This window comes from Phodopus roborovskii, unplaced genomic scaffold, assembly GCF_943737965.1.
Source record: "Phodopus roborovskii unplaced genomic scaffold, PHOROB, whole genome shotgun sequence".
Classification (NCBI taxonomy): Eukaryota; Metazoa; Chordata; class Mammalia; order Rodentia; family Cricetidae; genus Phodopus; species Phodopus roborovskii.
In genome coordinates, this window is record NW_026125059.1 from 10,931,609 (window position 1) to 10,953,917 (window position 22,309).

The 22,309-nt window shown below is 51.7% G+C and overlaps 1 protein-coding gene across 1 annotated transcript; it reads right to left on the reverse strand.

Annotated features, from left to right (window-relative positions):
- Positions 1-698: 698 nt before the first annotated feature.
- On the reverse strand, positions 699-1,850 carry Cebpb (CCAAT enhancer binding protein beta). The gene has a single exon (XM_051185872.1). The coding sequence runs from the start codon at positions 1,739-1,741 to the stop codon at positions 845-847; it is 897 nt and encodes a 298-aa protein (XP_051041829.1). The 5' UTR covers positions 1,742-1,850; the 3' UTR covers positions 699-844.
- Between the last annotated feature and the right edge of the window lie 20,459 nt (positions 1,851-22,309).

A 22,309-nucleotide genomic window follows, 5' to 3' on the forward strand; every position in this document is an offset into this window, starting at 1 on the left:
CTGCCCTGTCTGGGGCTGTCTGGATCAGCCCTTCCTACAGGGTCACTGCCTGCCTGGTCCCCAACACAAGCCTGACACCCAGAACCAACCCCGTCCCAAGCAAGGTTTCTAGCAAGGTCTCCAGCACCCATGGGTGCTGAGTCACCCTGATTTCCTGACCCAGCACTCTGCTCCCTCTCCTGGGGGGAGGGGCTAGCACCCCATCTGCCAGGGGAAGAGAAAAACCCAGATGCGACACCCCCACCCACCACCACACACAACCCAAAAATAACCGCAGCCCCCTACACACCAGAAACACAAAAACAAAATCTCGCATAAATCCAAAGTCGGAAGGGAAGAAAAAATTTTTTCAAAAGCCAACTACTGCCCCCAAAAGGCTTTTAAACATTCTCCAAAAAAGTTTATTAAAATGTCTTCACTTTAATGCTCGAAACGGAAAAGGTTCTCAAAATATACATACGCCTCTTTTCTCATAGAAATAGAACTTTTTTTATAATACAAAAAAAATAATAAGACCAAAAAGAAAAAACAAAAACAAAAACCAAAAACATCAACAACCCCGCAGGAACATCTTTAAGTGATTACTCAGGGCCCGGCTGACAGTTACACGTGTGTTGCGTCAGTCCCGTGTCCACACGCGCTCAGCCACGTTTGATCCGGATTGCATCAAGTCCTGAAACCGGGTGCGCGGTGCAGGTGCGTGCGCGCGGTGCCCCCACGGTGTCCCCTCGGTGCAGGTGCAGGTGCGCGCGGGGCACGCTCGGTGCGCGCGGGGCCGGCGCGCGCGGGGCAGGACGCACGGTGCCCACGGTGGCCGCGGCGCCCCCGCGGCACCCCCGGCGCGCTAGCAGTGACCCGCCGAGGCCAGCAGCGGCTCGGGCAGCTGCTTGAACAAGTTCCGCAGGGTGCTGAGCTCTCGCGACAGCTGCTCCACCTTCTTCTGCAGCCGTTCGTTCTCGGCCGTCAGCTCCAGCACCTTGTGCTGCGTCTCCAGGTTGCGCATCTTGGCCTTGTCGCGGCTCTTGCGCACCGCGATGTTGTTGCGCTCGCGCCGCATCTTGTATTCGTCGCTCAGCTTGTCCACCGCCTTCTTGGCCTTGGCCTTGGCGGGCGCGGCCGGCGGCCCCGCGAAGCAGGCGGCGGGCGCGGCCTTGGCGTCGGCGGGGCTCGGCGTGCCGGGCGGGCTGGACGACGACGACGTGGACAGGCTGCCGCTGCTGCCGCTCGGCGTCGCCTGGTAGCCCAGGTAGGCGCGCAGGGCGAACGGGAAGCCGGCCGCCATGGCGGGCGCGTCGTCCGCGCGCTTGCAGTCCGCGGGTTCGAAGCCCGGCTCCGCCTTGAGCGCGGCGGGCGGCGGCGGCGGGAAGCAGGCGGGCGGCGCGGCCTTGGCGCCCGCGCGCCCGAGGCTCACGTAACCGTAGTCGGCCGGCTTCTTGGCCGGCTTGGCGCCGTAGTCGTCGGCGAACAGGTCGGAAAGGAAGTCGTGGTGCGCGGGCGCGGGCGCGGGCGCGGCGAAGTCCGCGGCGGGCGCGAGCGGCTCCAGGTAGGGGCTGAAGTCGATGGCGCGCTCGTGCTCGCCGATGGCCGGCTCGGCGGCGGGGGCGCGCGGCGCGGCGCGGGCCGCCTTGGCCCCGTAGGCCAGGCAGTCGGGCTCGTAGTAGAAGTTGGCCACTTCCATGGGTCTAAAGGCGGCGGGCGGCGGCGGGAGGCATGCTGCGTCCCAGGCCAGCAGGCGGTGCATGAACGCGGGGCCCGCGGGCTCCGCTGCGTCCCGGTCCCGTGCGCGGCTCGGACTCGGCTCGGCGGCGACCGAGAGGGAGGTTTATAAGGCGGCGCCTGGCAACGGGGCTGCGTCACGCCGGGGCCGCCCCGGCCCCTCCCGCCGCCCGGCCGGTGCGCGTCATTGCCTGGCCGCGGGAGCGCGAGAGGGCGCGGCGGGGAGCGGGGCGCGGCGGGGCTCCGCGCGCGGGGGCACTGAGCGGTGTCCCGGGCGTCCCGCCAGCCCCGCGAGCGCCACGGACGCGGGAGACGCCGGCCCGCCCCCGGCCCGCCCCTCGGAGACTCGGAGGAGCGCGGCCGCTGCCCGCCCCCTGCTGGAGGACGCGGTGGCTAGTCCCCCGCTCCCGTCCGCGGTCCCGGGCCCCGACTCCTGGGAAGCGGAGCGTTCCAACGCGGCGCACCACCCCAACCTCGGATCCTGCCCGCTGTCCCTGGCACTCAACCCCCTGGAAGCAGTCTTCTGCCCGGTGCATGTCCCCCCCCCCTCAGGTGCTGCCCACCCCTCGCGGCACCCAACCCCTGGGAAGCATGGCTCTCCACCCGGTGCGGTGCACGCCCACCTCCAGGATGCCTGCGGCCCCCGTCCCAACCCTCCACCCTATGCATGGCCCGCCCACCGCACCTGCCTACGCCACTCCCCGTGCTTCTCCGCGAAGGTGGCAGTGGCGGGGGTTCTGCCACACTGTGTGTCTGTGGGTGAGTCACTTCGCCTCTCTGAGCTTCCTCCGTGGAGGCTGTTTGTTCAAAGCAGTGGTGTCCCGGTCGCAGAGAGAAATGGAGCCCCGAATAGAGTACCAGGGACACGGATGCCTTCCTAAGACCTGTGCGCGGCTCCGCCCGGAGGCTTCTCGGGTGGTCGGGGTGGGAGCTAGCCCCAGCTCCAGTCGCAGGAGCCCAGCGCTCACCCTGCAGGAGGGAAGCGGCCCTCCGTGCATTTGAACGGGCCCCAGGCTTGGACCACTCGCCTCCTCCTTGGTGGGACCCTTTCGAAGAAGCCCAGGGCAGCTCTCGGGCCCACCCTCTGCCACTCCCAGCCAGGCCACTCAGGCAGGAGCTGCCAGCTTGCCTGGGGCTGACCCCCGACCCATTGACCCCAGCCCTGGCCTCAGAAGGCTGACAGGCGGGCGTTGCTCAACCCTCAGCGTTATCTGCTGAGCTGGGGTGACCTCCGCCCCCAAGAGCTGGAGAATTGACATCTCCCTGTGCCCTTGGGGGTGGGGGGCAGGGAGAGACGGGATAAGACTCTTGCCCTGCCTGCGGCTTTCTGGCCTTCCCAGCAGCCTCTGGGCCAGGAAGGAATCAGGGCTCAGAGAGGTGTGGTGACCATCCCCAGGGCCACCCAGCCAGGCCTGGCTGTAAAGTGGGACACTGGGGCTCCACTGAAGGGCCCTCCCTTATCCACCTCTGGTAACTATTTCCCACAGCCTCTCAGCCGCTGTCGGTGTAATTGTCTTCCTTCCCTCAGTTTCCCCCAGCCTGGCCTTCAGGAGGGCTGACCTCGGTAGAGTGGAAGTGAGCCCACCGTGCTCCCCAACAGCCTGTGGATGAGCACACTTCCTGTTCCCTCTGGACCCTGAACACTGTCCCTCAGCCCTACTCCAGGAAGTCCTCCCAGATTCCCTAAATCCCAAGCCCCCTGATACCCCTGGCCAGAAAGCCCGTATCACCGGGCGTTTCTGTGTTCACGCTGCCCCCTCCGCATGCCAGCCCCTCCAAGGAGGGGCTTCTTCTCTTAATTGCATCTTGTTTATTTGCTGTGTGTGTGTGTGTATGTGTGTGTGCGCGCGCCACAGCTAACACTGAAGTTAGGAGAACTTGTGGCAGTTGGTTCTCTTCTCCCATCATGTGGGTCCTGGGGATTGAACTCAGGTCTTGGCAGTGAGTACCTTAAACCCCGAGCCATCTTGGTGGCTGACTTCTCTCTTTTGCCCACTGTTCCAGCTGGGTGTGGCCTTGGGCAAACTGGCTGCCCTTTCAGAGCCTTAGCTTCCTGCCCAGTGTTTCTGGGTTCTGGGGAAACGCAGCAAGATCTAGGGAGGATTAATCAGAGATGCGGGCATCTGCTGTGCGTCCTTAGCCAGTCCTCCACCCTCTCTGAGCCCCGTTTTACACTCATGTACTCCTCTTGGTAATTTGTAGGTAAGGAAACAGGCTTGGCAGAGCTGGGTGCTGGCTCAAGAGAGCATCACAGAAAAGCAATTCCATGGGGAAAGCTTCCCCTTGGGGCTGTAAAGTCCTAGCGGTTACTGAGGTCTAGAGAAAGGTGACTCGGGTCACACAGGGACTCAAGGGGTGACTCAGGCCCCAAAGACCTCACTGCTCATCAAATAGCGGCTCTCTGGCCTCTTAGCAGCCTCCATGCTGGGGTTCACAACCCCCAAGGCCGACCCAAGTGTCTCACAGGGCGGCCAGAAGAGTGTGGCCTTGTTTCCCCAGGCTCCTTGCTCAGCAGGCCTTGCCTCCGCCTCAACATTACTGCCAAACCCTCCCCAGGGCCCTGAGGCCCCACCAGGCCTGAGCGGCTGGTACAGCTGGCCTTCCCCTGCTCAGGGCTGGCTCCTCCCCTCTCCCTGCACCCCCTCGTGTTTGGAAAACCTGGGCAGCAGAGGTCCCCACTGTGGCCATATCAACATTGAAATGGGTTTGCCCGACACCATCATGGCGTGCTTGTGAGTTTATCTATTGTATGTTACATTATTGTCTATTGTATGTTGCATTATTGTCTGTTGTATGTTACATTACCATTGCAGTGCTGGAGTTAGCTTAGGCCTTGCTCATGCTCCACCAGTGAGCTACACCCAGCCCTCTTCTTACTTTTCCTTTTGATAAGTTGCCCAGGCTGGCCTTGAACTTGCAGTCCTTCTGCCTTGCCCTCCAGAATAGCTGGAATGGCTATCAGGCCCAGCTGTCGCTTTAAGTGAATTCATTCCTAACATGTGAAAAATGAGACTTCACGACACAATTCCAACTTACAGTTCTTTAAACCCAGAGCCCCGAGCTGGTGTGGTGAGCGTGGCTATGGTGGTTGTTAAGGCAACGGGCATTTCCAGAATGGGTGCACAATCTCTGCTGCCCCCAGACCCAGAGGAGGGAGGCATCAGAAGCTCAACCTTAGCCATCGTCAGGGGGGAGGCTGGAGCTGAGCCCCCTCCCCCAGCCGGCAGGCCCCAGCTGTGACTCAGTGCAGGGTCAGGGTTTGTTCCTGGGGCCCCTCCCTGCAATGGTTCTCTGGTCATTTCTGTGGCCCTTCAGTCTTAGTCCCTAGCATATAGCAGTGCGTGTGGGATGCCCTACCTTCTGACAGGTTGGGGTGACTCACACCTCCCTACAGCCCCACACATTGGGCAGATGAGGAAACAGGCCTCGTGATTTCCATATACCTGGTGCTGCCCAGAGCTCCTGCCCCACATCTGGGCTTTGCTGGGACAGAGCACTCTCCTGACACGTGCCAGGACCTGGGTTTCATTCCCAACCAAGAAACATAAGCAAAGAAGGAAAGCACCCCTTCTCTCTGAGGCCTTAGTTCCCCCCACTTCAATCCCAGATTTCCAGCCTGAGCATAACCGCCCTCTGTGAAACTTAACCTGTGTGTATGCTGCCACCACGTGGTAGATCTTGGAACTGCAGGAGTGATTTGTTAGCCTTTTTATTTTTAATTAGAAACAAGCTTTTTTTTTTTTTTTACATGTCAATCCAGTTCCTCCCCTCCTCCCCTGCCCCCAACCAACTCCCTATCCTGTTCCCTTTCTGCTTTCCATGGGGGAATCTTCAAAGTCTGTCATATCATTTGGAGCAGGGCCTAGGCCCTCCCCTGTGTGTGTAGGCTGAGAGAGCATCCAACTATGTGGAATGGGCTCCCAAAGTCCATTTGTACACTAGGAATAAATACTGGTCCACTACCAGAGGCCCCATAGACTGCCCAGTCCTCCTAACTGACACCCACGTTCAGGGGTTCTGGGTTGGTCCTATACTGGTTTCCCATCAGTCTGGGTCCATGAGCTCCCCCTTGGACTTGTTAACCTTTTGTGTGCCATGATATACTATGGAGGGGCTGGCACTGTGGGTGTGGGTATCCCACTCACAGGACATGAGCGTGTCATTAAGAGAAGTACAAATGTCCAAGAGATGGGCAAAAGGCTCTCAGCCTTCCTGTAGGTATTCATCAAACTTTTTAAACTATGGCTCAAATCCTAGAGACACAATGCATGGACAAAACCATCGTGTTGAACCCTGGGAAGACACTGTGAGAGTGGGGATCAATGATCTGAAGGTCATACGGTCCAGCAGGGTGTGTGAGACAAGAGTCCAGAGCTGTAGGTCTGTACCAGGCAGAGAAACAGCCAGGTAAAGGCCCTGACTCTTCAGGGTTGTGTTGGAGGCCACATCACAGTTTTGCTGGCCATCATCACAGAAACTGGCTGTTATGGGGGCCAGGACATGGAACAGAACACGTAATGGACCCCTCTGGCTCCTGTGGGGCATGGTCTGTGGTACAGGCCAGTGCGGGATGACATCCACCAGGCAGGACCTCTGCTGAAGATGAGACCATTGAGATGCCTGGTGGGGAATGGCGGCGCTAGGGTCTGAACCGTAGCCAGAACAGAGCTGATGAATGACTCACTGCACAAGGGTCGAGCTGCTTTGTCTAACGCTTGGATATTCTTCCTTCCACGCCATGACTATTCATGACCTGTAATCACAGCCCTTGAAGAGTGAGCCAGGAGGCTTGCTTTGTGTTTTCCAGGCCAGTCTTAGCTACATAGTGAGACCCAGTCAAAAGGCAAAAATGACAGACAGACAGACTGGCATCCCTCCCCTGGAGTCAGTAGTCAGCAATGACTATGGAGAAGTATATTGTGCGCACAGCATAGACTGCCTCTCACTTCCTCGGGGTCTCCTGTGGAGACCCCACAGCCACACCTTCAGATGTCAGCATCCCTATCATGACGAGTGTCTTTTCTTCTGGAGCACTGGCCCTGGAGGGTGACTGAATCCGACATCTGTGTCGCAAGGCTGTGGCCTCCTTTACAAGGGAATCACAAAGCGTGAGAGAAAGAAAAATGACTTCATTAAGTAACTCCAAAAGTACCAGGCGTGGTGACGCAGGCCGTCACCCTGCGCCCAGGAGGTGGAGGCAGAAAGGTCAAGAGGTCAAAGTTTTGACGCATGGCAGTGAACACCCTTACTACCAGTACTCCTGAGGCAGAGGCAGGTGGATCTCTCTGAGTTCAAGGCCAAACTGAACTACATGTGAGACCTTGACTTAAAAAAAATACCAGTCCATTTACAAAGACTCCGAGGCACAAGTGGACTTGCACCAGTGCTTGTGACATCACCGGGGTGTTGTCCCTACAGAGAATGAGGTGGCTTTGTGGGGGAGGAACGGGACAGTGCTGTCCAACAGTACTTTCTGGTATGCCAGGAACAGACTCTCCCTGTGTCCCGTCGGCCACGTGCGGCTCCTGAGCACCTGTGACCTGGTGGATGCCATTGAAGAGGCTTTCACTGCATGTTTGTTTAGTTGTTTAGGTTTTTGGGACAGAGTCTCTAGTAGCCCAGGCCAATCTGATCCCCTTGGGATGACAAGTGCAAGCCACCACACCAAGCTTGATTTTTAATATTTAAGTTCTCTTCTACGGCGGATGAGCAATCTATGACTTGTTCTGTTTTGTTTTTAACGGGGGAGGGAGGGGAACATTTTGCCTGCATGTATGTCTCTATGCTGCTGTCTGCAGAGACCAGAGCAGGGTGTTGAATCCCCTGGAGCTGGAGTTTCAGATGGCTGTGAGCCACAGTATGGGTGCTGAGAATCAAGCCTGGGTCTTCTGGGAAAAAACAGCCAGGACTCTTAACCACTAAGCCATCTGTCCAACCCCCTTGCCTCTCGTTAATTGAAAAAAAACCACTGGGGGCTGTGTTTTTGAGGGATGGTGGAAGCTACTGCTTGAAATGAGAGACAGGAGAAAGTAGAAGCCTGCAGGCTGGGGCCAGGCAGGGTACCCCAAAATCCACTGGCTTAACCTCTGTTCTAGCCGCACTGTCTATAAACCTAGCACTGAGAGCACTGAGCGGAAGAGTGCCAGCCTCTGCTGTATGAGGGTGGGACCATCCTGGGCTACAGAGCGGGGCCTTGTAGGGGGCCATAATAACCCCGATCATTTTCCTTTCTACATTCCCACGAGTTTAAGGACATGGGCGTGGCAGGCCAGCTGCCCACTGGGACATCTACCAGGTGGCCTCTGCATCCCTGAGTGTGGCCCTCAGCTGGGGTGGCCCACGTGTCTGATGGGTGGATGGCTCTGTGGGGCGTCTGTGGCTCAGCCCTCCTGTCCTCAGCGGACCCCAAGGCAGTTACTTCCTCCCCCAGGTGGTCTCCCCACACTTTTCCCATGTCACCTTAGTACACGGTCCACGTGGACTCTCCTAGTGTCCCCTCATGTGGCCCATTCTCCGTGACCCCCAGAACATGCTTCTGACATGGCAGTGGGCTTTGCCGGTGGTGTAGAAATGGGAGCTGCCTTCCTAGGCCTAAATCCAAGAGTGACACCAGGACAGAGGGAAGACGGGGACTTCAGGGCCAGCCTGTGCTACGTGAGACTCAAAAATAGAGACTTCTCCAGAGGGGCTGGAGAGACACTCTCAGTGGCTAAGAGCACTAGCGGCCCGGTTGCCAGCACCCAATGGCCACTCACAACCATCTCTAACTTCAATTCCAGGTGATCCGACGCCCTCTTGTGGCCTCTGCAAGTACTACATGCATGTGGTATGGTATACTGACGCAGCATGCAGGCAAATGCCTAGCTAGATACATTTTTTAAAAATCAAATTTTAAAAAATATTTAGCCAGGTAGTGGTGATGCATGCCTTTAATTCCAGCACTCAGGAGGCAGAAGCAGGAGGATCTCTGTGAGTTTGAGGCCAGCCTGGTCTACAGAGCAAGTTCAAGCACAGCCTGGGCTGTTACACAGAGAAGCCCTGTCTTGGCCAGTTAAATGAACAAACAAACAAATAAATAAAAATCATATATATGTATAATGAGAGAGAGAGAAATGAATGAATGAATTTAACTAAAAGGAGAAAGCATCTCTCTGCTGGCTCACAGTCTCAGAGATCTTGTCCCTAGTCAGCTGCTTCACTACTTTGGCCTGAGGCCAAGCTGAAGCAGTTGGAGGAGAGGTAGGCGAGCAGGGGCAGAGAGAGAAGGCATGCCCTTAGTGCCCCCTTCACTAACAGCCTAAGAGGCCCACTCTGCTTGAAAGCACAGGTTAACCCCTAGTGATGTCCAGCCCTCTCAGTAGCACCCCGGGCTAGGTCTTCAACGCATCAATATCCGGAGAATGCTTCAAATACAGACCACCACAGGAGTGGGTAAGAAAGCTTGCCGGCGGCCTTTACCCATTCTCTCTCTGTCCCCGCCCTCGTCACCCTCCCCTGTCCTTGGTTATTAGCCAAAGCAAACTACAGCTCCCCTCTTCTGTGCGGTCCCTCAAGGTCAGCCCAATCTCTGTCTCCACCCATGGGGTCAGTAGAATGGTGGGCCACCACCCCGGGTTCGCCTGCAGGTGCAGTGCACAGAGATCCCGCCAGGGGGCGCATCCTAGACCTAGATAACCGTGGGATGTTCGGCGGAGAGGGGGGTGCCTACTCTGCTCCGCACCAGGGAGCCCGTGCCCACCCAGCTGTGCCTCTGTGTGCACACCGTTTGCATAGGCAAGCGCCCTGCAAGGGGGTGACTTTCCCTGTACTAACCCTCTGTCCTTCACCTCCTGCCCACTCCAATGGTGTCTTGGTTTTGGAGATGGAACTTAGTGCCCTCCCCAACGTCCTTTTTTTAAACTTCTAAAAGTTGCATGTGTGTGTGTGTGTGTGTGTGTGTGTGTGTGTGTGTGTGTGTGTGGAGAGAGAGAGTGCAGAGAGAGCGCAGGCATGTGACAGGGGGCAGGTGAAGGTCAGAGGACAACTTGTGAGAGTCCATTCTCTCCTTCCATCATATGAGTCTTGGAGATTGGATTCAGGTCCTCAAGTTTAGCAACAAATGAGTTTACCCACTGAGCAATGTTGCTCAGCCCTAATGCTTTTTAAAACTTTTATCTTCGGATTTATTGTATGTGTGTGGATGTTTTGTCTGCATGTGTGTATACCACATGCTTATCTGGTGCCTAGAAACTCAGAAGAGGGTGTTGTATACCCTAGAGCTGGAGTTATGGGTGGCTGTGAACCAACATATAAGCACTAGGAATAGAACCCTGATCCTCTGCAAAACCAGCAAGCTCTCTTTAACTGCTGATCCAAGTCTCCAGGCCTTCAACTGCCCAAGCTATCTGTGAACTTCATTCTTCGGCTTACCCTGTAGTTGGAATTACAAGTCTGTCAACAAGGTCTTGTGTAGACCAGGCTAGCCTCAAACTCACTATGTAGCTGAAGATGACCCTGAATTTCTGATCCTCCTGCTTCTATCTGCATGGTGCTAGGATTACAGGTGTGTAGCAGCGCGCCTAGTTCATGTGGTGCTGGGAATGGACACATCACCTTTTAAATGTCTTAAACCTGAAACAATTGGAGACTTCCAGAAGAGATACACAGTTGCTGTGTAATTACCTACCCGGATTGATTTCACACAGGTACTGTATTCTTTGGTTTCTAAGCTGTTAAGGCATCAGTGCCCCGTAAGTGCCTTCTCTCTGAATGCCTCATTAGGTTTGCTGAGAATAGAGCTTCACTAATACAGACAAAGGCTTCTCAGGGTCTTCTACTGCCTCAGATGGCACCATTGACCCCGGCAATGTCCTGTAAGGTGCAGGTGTGACCTGCCTGCCACTGTTGTCTCTTAGCTAGCGTCTACCTGGACCATTGCGCTCTCTCTCTCTCCCTCCCTCCCTCTCTCCATTTTACTTTTTGACAGGGCCATGCTGTCCTCAGAGAAGTCCTCCTGTCTCAGCCTCTCAAGGGCCTGGCTTGTAAGACGTCTGCCATTCTTTTTGTCCTGCCATATTTTGGAAACCTGTGTGTTTTTTTGTTTTTGTTTTTTTCTCAAGTCAGTAAATTGAGGCAGAGGCCAGCCATCTTGGAAATTCACCACCTTTATTACCTGGCCATGGTCCCTCTCCCTATCTGGAGGCCTACCAGGGCATCTAACTCCTGACAAAAGCAGCTTAAGGAAGAAAGGGTTTAAGTTCACAATTCCAGGTTACAGCCCATCATTTGGGGAAGTCACAGGGGGACAGGAGCTGGAAGCAGCCAAACATCACATCCACAGTCGTCAGAGAGCCATGAATGCTTGTATATGTGCAGTGGATCCCTCTCTACATTCCCAAGCCTAGGGAATGGCACTACCCATGGTAGGTAGGTCTTTACATCAGTCATTCAATCAAGACATCCCTTGGAAAAAAACTGTAGATGATTCTAGATCGGCATTTCTCAACCAGTGGATTCTAACCCTTTGGAGGTCGATGGCCTCAGACCATGGGCAAACACAGACATTTATGTTAACAGGAGCAACATTACAGTTGTGATGTAGCAACAAAATAATTTTATGATTGGGGGTCACCACAATATGTGAAACTGTATTAAAGGGTTACAGCATTAGGAAGGTTGAGAGCCACTGCTTTAGATTGTGTCATGTTGACAATTTGTCACCACCTCCAGTGTCCCACTGGACATCTTGGTGAGCTCCTGCAGTCCTAGGTGCTCGTTACTGTCCCAGTAATGTATCAATGAATGAACACTATCTTGCAAACCAGAGCAGAGATGTGTCCCAGGAACCCCGTTCCTATGAAGAAGTAGGCTAAGCTAGGCTCGCTCACGCACGCCCAGAGCGGAGGCTGGAATTTGATCTCAGGTCCGTGGTTTTAATCCCACTCCCAGGCTCTTTGCTCAGTTGCCCCTAAGGAACCAAAGCTGGGTCTGAAAATCCCCTTACAACCACCGAGGTTGCGGTACCGAAATTAGCCAGCAGGTGTCGCTAGAATTTCGCTGGCCATCGTCAGACCACCAAATGCCCCAGCGCAAATACACGGGGTATTTATAGTGTTTGTGTGCTTTACTTCCCATGCAGTTTGCAAGATGTTGCACCTCAAACGAAACTGGAGCTGAATCTTTGCACCTTGATTCACAGGCTAGAAACAGAATCTCAAAGGATAAAGCCACTCTTACGGTTCTTAGATTAAACTAAGTTTCAAAAACTGGTTGACAGCTAAGGAAAGTAGGACCCAGAGAAAACAGGAGGCTAGCCAAGGACACGCAGCAAGCTAGTGGGCCAGACGCCTGAGAACTGCTTCTCTGTAGCTTCTGCTTGTGGGCTTTGCTCCCCACTAAGCTGCAGTATTGTGCAGCAAGGAGGGACGAAGCCTCCACTGCTGTCCATTCGTTCAATAGACAGAGGAAATGCCTATTGCACCTAAAATGTAATGGTGCGTTTTTTGCTTTCAGGGACCCACTCTTTCTGCCTTGTGTGCAATTGGAAATTGCCATCAAATGGTCCAAATTGCCTGTGCTAGCACCTACCATCATGTTTACATTCAAGTGTGTGGACAACAAAAGAATAAAAGAAAATCAGCCTCTTGATCACCACCATTCTGAAATCAAGACTGGGAAATCAAGACAGCCCGGTGGTGGTGGCTCATGCCTTTAATCCCAGCACTTGGCAGGCAGATCTCTGTGATTTCATGCCCAGCCTGGTCTACAGAGCAAGTTCCAGGACAGCCTGAGCAACACAGAGAAACCCTGCCTCAAAAGTAAATAAATAAATAAATAAATAAAAGGGCTAAGCTGAGCCAGGCATTGTAGTCACTCGCTTACAGAACAGGGCAAGCCACTGTACAGTGTCTCTTCAACAGAGAAGATGGTTATAGTTGGGATTTTCTTTGGGCCCATCAACCAGCTCCCAAATAAAGACACAGAGATTTATGAATTATGATTCTCAGCTAGTCCCACTAGCTCTTTTAATCTGTTTCTATTCATCTACTTTTTGCCTTGGGGCTTTTTACCTTTCTTTTATCTGTATGTCCTACTTTCCTGCTTCCTCTGTGTCTTTCTGGCTGGCTGGCCCCTAGTGTCTCTTTTTCTTTGTCTCCTGAGACTAAGTTCCTTCTATTTACTCTCCCTGCCCTAAAGTACCACCTTTACCTCCTCCTTTACTATTGGCTATTCAGCTTTTTATTAGACCAGGTGCCTTAGGCAGGCAAGTTAAAACAGCAGTTATCTTTACATAGTTTAACAAATGCAGCTCATCTTTACAAAGTTAGAGCAAATACTCTGCAACAGATGGCCCATATTATCCACTGTTCACATGCTGTAGGGAGAGTCTACCATGTGGATCAGTGCCCTAGGAATAGTGCAGCCAGGAGTGTGGGGTGAGCCCTGAACCTGCCTTTCCCGGCTGTGTGTCAGGGTTCTCTCTGGGACTCAGTTTCCTTGTCTGTTCCATGGAGACAGAGAATATGTGAGCCATATCAGGGTCCACACACCTTCAGTGGTAAGGAACAGGGGTGATCGGAAGTAAACGTATGTCAGACAGGAAGTTCACCATGAGTTTGGGGCTAGCCTGAGCTACAGAGTGAGACCATGAAAGGGGAGACATTGACTATCAACTCACAGAGAGAGAGAGAGAGAGAGAGAGAGAGAGATGGACACACCCAGACGTACCGGGAGAGGAGCAGCTGCCTGCACAGACCTGAGATCCTGCTGTCCCACCAGGTCCCAGCAACTTTCTTTTCATTTTTCAGAAGTGGAGAAGCCATCCACACAGCCTCATCAACCTTGAAAAAGAAGGGGAAAGCTATGCAGGGGAGTAACACGCTGTGGTCCCATCACTAGGGAGTCAGGGGCAAGAAGATCACTAGAAGTTTCAAGTCTGCTGGGTCTACATAGTGATTGGTAGGTCAGCTAGGGCCAGAGTGAGGAGGAAGCTGGGCGTTGGTGGCACATGCCTCAATCCCAGCACTCAGGAGGCAGAGGCAGGTGGATCTCTGTGAGTTCGAGGCCAGCCTGGTCTATAGAGTGAGTTCCAGGACAGTTAGGGCTGCACAGAGAAACCGCGTCTTGGGGCCGGGGGAGAAAGAGGAGGAAATGGAAGAAAAAGGCGGGCGTGGTGTCACAGAGCTGAAGAAGGCTCAGGAGTTCAAGGTCTTCCTCTGCTACGTAGTGAGTTTGAGGACAGCCTGGCCTAAGTGAGACCCTGCCTCAACACAAAACAAGCGTTGATGTGAACACTGAGCTGTGGGTACGTGGGAGGGAAGCATGGCTCCCTTAGCAGGGAGCACAGGTTTGAGTTCCTCAGACATTTAAACCTGGCACCCCAGGACTGAGCATTTTCCCCTTCGGGTCCCCAAAAGAGTTGAAAACTGGAGGGCTTCACACCCACCTTCACAGCAGCGAAGCATGGAAGCGCCCAGTGCTCTCCGACATGACCTGAGCAGCAAAGAGCAGTCTTCATCTAAGCGCAACCCTTCACCTTCCAGCAGGAGGCGTGTAGCCCAAGCTGCAGCATGGCAGTACCCCTGTGCAGGACCCCAGTGTCGCTGGCCAGGCACAGGAGGCCAGGGCTGTGACTGCCTCAGAGGCAGGACAGTGTTAGGATCACAGGAGGGCAGGATGGGAAGTTGCTCAATGGGGATCAAAGTGTAAAGAGTTGTGCAGTCAGGGTTGATGGTGCCTAGTAACAGAAGGGTCATGAGTTCAAGACCAGCCTGGCTTATATAACCAGACTCTGTCTTAATAAAAAACAAATTTTTGGAGATGGGTGGTGAGACCCATCCCAGAAGTGTTTAATGTCCCTAAACTGTATATTCCTAATGGTGAAGGGCTGGGGACTCTGCTCAGTTGATAGAGAGCTCACTTAACATGCATGAGGCCCAGATCTACCCTCAGCACAGCCTGAAACTTCAAAGGGCATGCCTATAATCCAGAATGTAGATTATCTGAGACAAAGGATCAGAAGTTCAAGGTTATCCACAGATATATAGAGAGTTCAGGGCCAGCCTGGGCTACATGAGACCCTGTCTCTTAAAAAAAAAAATCTAGACATCACTGCACAGAGAGGACTGAGAACCTTCATCCAGCAACTGATGGAGCCAGACACAGATCTACAACTCAGAACCATGCCGAGCCCCGAGCGGAATTCAGACACACAGAGGGAGGAGGGAACCCATGAGCAAGGGAGGTCAAGATCATAATGCAGAAAACTACAGAGACAGCTGAAGCAAGCTCATGGAAACTCGTGAACTCTAGACCTACAACTGTGGAGACTCCAGAGGACTGAACTAGGCCCTCTGTATGTGGGAGACAGCTGTGAAGCTTGGACTATCTGAGGGCCCCTGGCAGTAGGACCATGATACAAACCTGGTACATAAGCTAGCTTGTTGGAGCTCATTCCTTAGGATGAGATGCCATGCTCAGTGGCAGTAGGACCATGATATAATCCTGGTGCGTGAGCTAGCTTTCTCGAGTCCATTCCCTATGGTGGGATGCCATGCTCAGTCTTAGTGCATGGGAGAGGGGCCTGGCCCCGCCCCAACCAATGTGCCAGACTATGTTGACTCCTCATGGGAACCCTTATACTTGAGGAGTGGGCTGGGGGGAGGTGAGGGAGGATAGGAGGGAAAACTGGTTGGAATGTAAAATGAAATTTAAAAGAATAAATTGTTTTTTTAAAAAATCTATTCCTAGCACCTACATGGTGGTTATAGCATTCTGAAGAGAGTTCCAGCAGACCCAGCAGCCTCTTCCGGCCTCCATGGGCACCAGGCACACCCATAATGCACTTTACATACATTCGGGCAAGGGTTGCTCATACATAGCATATTCACATAAAAATAAAAACATTAAGATGTTTTAAAAAACAAACAAAAGGTAAGTTTTCTGTGTGTTTGACTTTAGATTTGGTATTTATTGTGGTGGTGGTAGCGGTGCTTGTTGACAGGGTCTTATCTGGTCCAGGCTACTCCCAACCTCATTACTAGCAGAGGATGACCTTCAATCTTCCAGCCCCCACCTCTCCCTTGCTGAAGTGACTGACAGCTGTGGGGATGGGACCCAGGATTAGGCCTACCAACTCAGCCTCATCCTCAGCCCTGTATTACTATGACTTTAAAACCCTAGGGGAAAAGAGATGGTGTTTTCACCTGAGCCTAAGGTGACTCCGCAGAGGCGCCAGCCTCCCCGCCGCAGACCAGGACCTTCCGGGACAGTTCTGTAGATAACGCTGGTACCCAGTCTAGTACCACCGACTTGACTCTGAAGCTAACACCCCCCCCCCCCAGCTGCCAGTTTAGACAGCTGCCCAGGGCTCCCAGGAGACTCTTCCCCAGCTGCTGTCAAAGCAGAACAGTTGTTTTGTGTTGTTGTGAGATCCCGATTTGCATATGGGGGGTGCACCAGGAATTGCTGCATCATGGGGGACTGGCTGATCACTTTTTCTCAGGGAAAAAAATTAAACTCCTGGGTGATCCATGAGCTCCAGAATCAGAGGGGGCATCCTTGGGGACAAGCAGCCCCATCTTCTTACTCCCCTCCCTCCTTCCCTCATTGTTCCCCATTATGGGGGCGGGGTTATGAATGTGGAGTCTGGACAACCCTTGTGAGTCAGCTCCTCCCATCGCAGGTTCAATCAATGCAATTGGAATACGGAGTGAATAGAACTTGGTGCCAGGTTCAATTTCCTGGTTTGAAAACCAGACGACGTGGGCCATGAAGAGGAATCCTCAGTGGCATCGAGTGCCTGCGAGGTCAGGGCCATTCAGAACAACCGCAGAGCATGTAGTGGCATGGGACTCTAGCCAGCCCAAACGCCAAGTGTGTCAACGCCCACGTGAAAACCGGGACCAGCTGGGCATGGTGGCGCAGGCCTGCCATCCCCGGTACAGGGAAAGCAGAGGCGAGAGGATTGCCACAAATTCAGGGTGGGACGGGGGAGAAGCCTTTGAGGCCGCGCCTTGGTACAGCTGGCAGGCTGCCAAGCCTGAGGACCTATGCTTGATCCCCAGGACCCACACGGTGGAATGAGAGCCAACTCAACTAACTCCCCAGAGCCCACCAACTCCAGGCAAGTTGTCCTCAGACATCAATAAATGTAGGAGTCTTAATCCCATGCCTTTAATCCCAGCACTCAGGAGGCAGAGGCAGGCAGATCTCTGTGAGTTCTAGGCCAGCCTGGTCTACAGAGCGAGTTCCAGGACAACCAGTGCTACACAGAGAAACCCTGTCATGAAAAACCAAAAAGAAAAAAAGAAAAGAAAGAACGAAAGGAAAGAGAAAAGAAAGTCTTAAAAAGAAAAAAGGAGCGAGGAGGAGCAGGGCAGGGACAAGAAAGAAAACACAGTTCCATGGACCAATAATTAGGGTGGCCCTTGTGGCTCCAGCAGCCAGCCCCTCCCCCAGCAACTCAGTGTCAGCCCAGCTCCCTGCAGGGTCCATGGGTCAAAGGGCACCTTCAACTGCATGGCTTCAGCCAAGGTGAAATAAGGAGCAGTTCCTGTCAACAAAGGGAGGCTGTGAGTCTATGAGACAGCTCAGCGGCGATCTGAAGCTGCTGGCCAGTAGTGGATCAGTCACCCAGACAGAGGCCGCATATAGACCTGAGAGCCTTAGCCATCTGAACGCCACCTCAGGAGGTGAAGTAGGAGATGCCCAGTGCTGGGATCACAGGTGTGCACCCCCTCACCTGGTCTCTATGGTACCTGGACCAAATCCAGGGCGTGCTGTGTATTAGGAAGGACTCCACCCACTGAACCACATCCCCAGTCCTATGCCAGCAGGTCCTGTTGAGACCTTCACATCCCAGGATCCTGACGGTCACTGTGATTGAACCATATGAAGTCACATATGAAGTCTGACCCAATCCCCGTGTCCCCGGGGACCAGAGGAGGATGCTCCTCAGGTTGTCCTAAGGGAGGAGCAATCCCATGCTAATCATAAACTGGAAGGAGCAAGGAAGATGCTCCTAAATCACTTCAAGGGAACCATTTCCACTGAGGTGGGTGTCTCAGTCCGTTTCTGTTGCTGTGATATGCAGCATGACCAGAAACACTTGCAGAAACAAGGGTTGATTTCAGCTTACTACGCTCAGCTCACACTCAGTCACTGAGGGAAGCCAGGGCAGGAACTCAAGGCAGGAGCCTGGAGACCGGAGCTGAAGCAGAAGCAGAAGCCATCGGGGAACACTGCTTACTGGCTTGTTTCCTGTGGCTTGCTCAACCTGGTTTTATTTTTTAATGCATTCAGGACCACCTGTCCAGAGCGTACCCACCCACAGTAAACTGGACCTTCCACAATAACCATTGGTCAAGGAGATGTCCCCACAGACTTACCTACAGGCCAGTCTTTGTAGACCAGGTTGCCCTCAAACTCAGAGATCCACCTGCCTCTGCCTCCCGAGTGCTGGGATTACAGGTGTGCGCTGCTCCCACCTGGCCAAAGTTTAGTCTTCCCAGATAACTGTCATGGAGAGAACCTGGGGCTTGGCACTAAGTGGCGGGACTACAGCATCACAGAGAGGCCCGGAGGCCACTGGTAAAGGTGTTCCCACTCAGCTGCAGTGGGAACCCCGGGATTGAAGGAGTCGTGAAGAGAAGCTCAGGTATGGCACCGTCTAGCAGGGGAGGAGTCCCTGGAGATGGGCTCAGAGGCCAATGGTATCAGCAAAGCCTCGGTGAAGATCCCAGGACATTAGAGGAGCCAGGACTGTGGACCGACCATGACAGACAGCAGCAGGTGTGGAGTGGAGCTGGCCCAAACCTGGGAGACAAAGTGTGTGCTGTGGATGGCAAAGCCAGAGAAGTAAATGGCCTGAGCCCTTCAGAGCACAGGAGATGAGTGAGCCCCGGATGGCAGGCGCTCTTCTGTTTTGCTTTGATCTGATTGATCCTCTATGGCCTGGTTCTTTGAGATAAAAAACAATAGGGAACCTAGCTGGGACTCGGAGGCAGAGGCAGTGCTGGGATTAAAGGCGTGCACCACCAACGCCCGGCTGTCCATCACTGGAATTTTTAAACGTTGAACTGTTTCATACTGTATGTGACGTCCTGAGGACAAGCAAGGGAAAGTTATGCTTGACAATGATGTGTTTATGAGTCAAGTTGACAAGGGGTGGATTGATCTGGTCGGTTTTTATAGTTCACAGGACCCAAAGTGACCTGGGAGGGGGGAACAGCATTCCTCCATGGTTCCTGCCTCCAGATTCTTGCCTTGAATGCCTGCCTGTCTGCCTTTAAAGGTGGATGTGACTAGGAAGTATACGATGAAATAAATCCCAGGTTGCTTTTGGTCATGGTGTTCTTTTGTTTTGCTTGGTTTTTTGTTTGCTTTTAAAAAAAGGGGGGGGGGAGTCTGTCTGTGTAGCTCTGGCTGTCCTGGAACTCTGTAGACCAGGCTGGCCTTGACTCATGCAGACCCCACTTCCTCTGCCTCCAGAGTGTGGGATTGTGCTGAGATTAAAGGTGTGTGCCACCACGGTCCAGCCTTGGTCACGGTGCTTTATCACAGCAACAGAAAAGCAAACCAGGACACCCGCCCTCCCTTCCTTTCTGTCTTCGCTCTTCTGTAGACACCGTGACCCTGAGTCTTTCTGCCTGAAGGTTCTTTCTGTCCTGAAGGACATGCTCCAGATCTTCAGCCACCAGCCCCAGGCTACCACTGAGCACATGACAGGAGCTGAGTGTAACAGGATTAACTTCTGAACATCTGTAATTCACTTACTAGCCATACTGCCTGCAAGGCCCTGGCTGGTGACAGTATAAACCAGCATCCCATTCCAGGGGCAGCGTCTTCCTTGCTACCAGTTTGATTAACAGCATCTGTCAAACTGGTCAAGGATTTTAGATTTATCTGAGTAATGCTGTGTCCCATGGATTTACCTGTGCATATAAAAATGACATTATACATGAGGCTTATAATGTGCAAAGAGGAAGCAACACACAATGACATTTATGACACTGCAAACAAAAGGAAAAATATAGATAAACCTGACTCCATCAAAAGTCAAATTTTCTGTATATATAAAAGGGTACTGTCAAGGAAGTAAGGGGCTGCAGAGATGGCTCAGTAATTAAGAGTGCTAGCTGCTCTTCCAGAGGTCCTGAATTCAATTCCGAGCACCCACATAGAGGCTTACAACCATCTATAATGGGATCTGATGCCCTCTTCTGTCATGCTAGCAAACATGCAAATAGAGCACTCATACACATAAATAAATAAATCTTAAAAAAAATGTTTGGTCTCTTAAAGAAAGGAAGGGAAGGTGAATTGTCTTTAATCCCAGAGGCAGGAGGCTCTCTCTGACTCCAAGGCCAGCCTGGTGTACATAATGAGTTCCAGGACAGCCAGAGCTATACAATGAAACCCACTCTTTAGATGGTAAAATAATTTGAAAAAAATATTCATATGGAAAGTTATATGAATCGCCAATAAGCACAAGAAGTCACTAGCCACTGGGGAAATGTAAACCAAAGGTGTACTGAGGTGAGCACAACAAGCCTGTGATCTCAGCATCCGGCAGTCTGAGACAGGTGGATTACTGCTGCCGAGGGGCCAGCACCCCACAGGTCAGAGAAACTGGAGAGGAGATGTAGAGTGGGCAAAGTAATGGACAGATGCACAGACACATGTGGGAGCTTTTATCTGAGGGACAAAGCTTAATTCTTCATTTTCCTCATCCCTGTTGTTCCCTTTCTAGATCTCCTCTGGTGCCCTCTTATTCTCTGGTGGATCCCTTCTGTTACTTTCCTCAGATTTTCCTCCCACATCTTTCCTTCTCTAATGCCTTTTATACCATCTAAAACAATGATTTTATACCATCTAATACAATGACCGTATACCTTCTAATACAATGATTTTATACCATCTGATACAATGATTTTATACCATCTAATACAATGACCGTATACCTTCTAATACAATGATTTTATACCATCTGATACAATGACTTTATACCATCTAAAAAATGACCGTATACCTTCTAATACAATGATTTTGTACCATCTGATACAATGATTTTATACCATCTAATACAATGACCGTATACCTTCTAATACAATGATTTTATACCATCTGATACAATGACTTTATACTATCTAATACAATGACTGTATACCTTCTAATACAATGATTTTGTACCATCTGATACAATGATTTTATACTATCTAATACAATGACTGTATACCTTCTAATACGATGATTTTATAGCATCTGATACAATGACTTTATACCTTCTAATATAATGATTTTATACCATCTAACACAATGACCTCCACACGGGAAAAGATCATCTCCCAACTGCATTACATAGTTTCCAAAATCAAATTAAAATCTTTTCATGAGAAGAAATCACAGATGATCACAAGTTACATTTTCCTTAGAGGCTCACAAGTGGTGGTGACACACCTTTAATCCCAGCACTGGAGGCAATCTTTTGAGTTTGAAGCCAGCTATTTCCAGGACAGTCAGGGCTACACAGAGAAACCCTGTCTCAAAAAAACTAAAAAACAAAACAAAACAAGAAGCTCACAAGTAGTTAAACATTTTTCTCTGTATTAATTTTTACACTATAACATCTTCCCTCAGTACTTATCCTTTTATTAACAGTTTTAAGCACACTAAGTATATTTCAGCCAGTTCCTTTGTACTGGAAGGCAGTTGTTTGTGGTTTCAGTGTAGCAGATTTTTATTTTACAAAAAAACTTTAAATGAGTGGTCAGCTCGCTGTCTGTTTTTCTTTACACACAATAGGGTCATTTAATTTCCTTTCACAATTTTGTTTTTTCAAGGTGCATACCAGGGGCCTGTGATTAAATCTGTAAGATACACAACTGAGGAACTTGACCTGACCTTGGTGCAGGGACACAATTATTTTCTTTAATCATCAGCCTGTTTCTCCACAGGCAGAATTCATGGGTCTGTGATGCACAAAACTTCCATGTCCCTGTTTTTCACCTTCTGTAAATATTACATCTAACAAAAAGGAAGGTAGCCTATTTTTGCCTTTTTTTAAAAATCTCTCATTGAAGCAATTGACTGCATAACCTAAATCATTTCCCTAAACATCTTCACTGTCTTAACCACCTGTATCTTTTAGATCAACTCAGAAAGTCTAATGAAATCATAGATCTGCCTAATCGTCATTGCTCTTATAAAAATCATCTTTGTGGGGCTAGAGAACTGGCTCAGACTTAAGAGCACTGACTGCTCTTCCAGAGGTCCTGAGTTCAATTCCCAGAAACCCCATGGTAGCTCACAACCATCTGTAATGAGATCTGGTGCTCTCTTCTGGCCTGCAGACATACATGCATAGAGACTACTGTATACATAGTAAATAAATAAATCTTTTTTTTTAAAAAAGGAAAAAGATTATCTTCATTATGACCTGCAAGTAAATTGCTCAGAGAGCAGTGGGATTTTCTCATGAGTCAATCACACTATGCCAGACACAGTGGGACCCTTTCATATAGTGCTCACACTATGCCAGACACAGACCCTTTCATATAGTGCTCACACTATGCCAGACACAGCAGGAATACAGCGCGAGCAAGCAGAAGGAAGC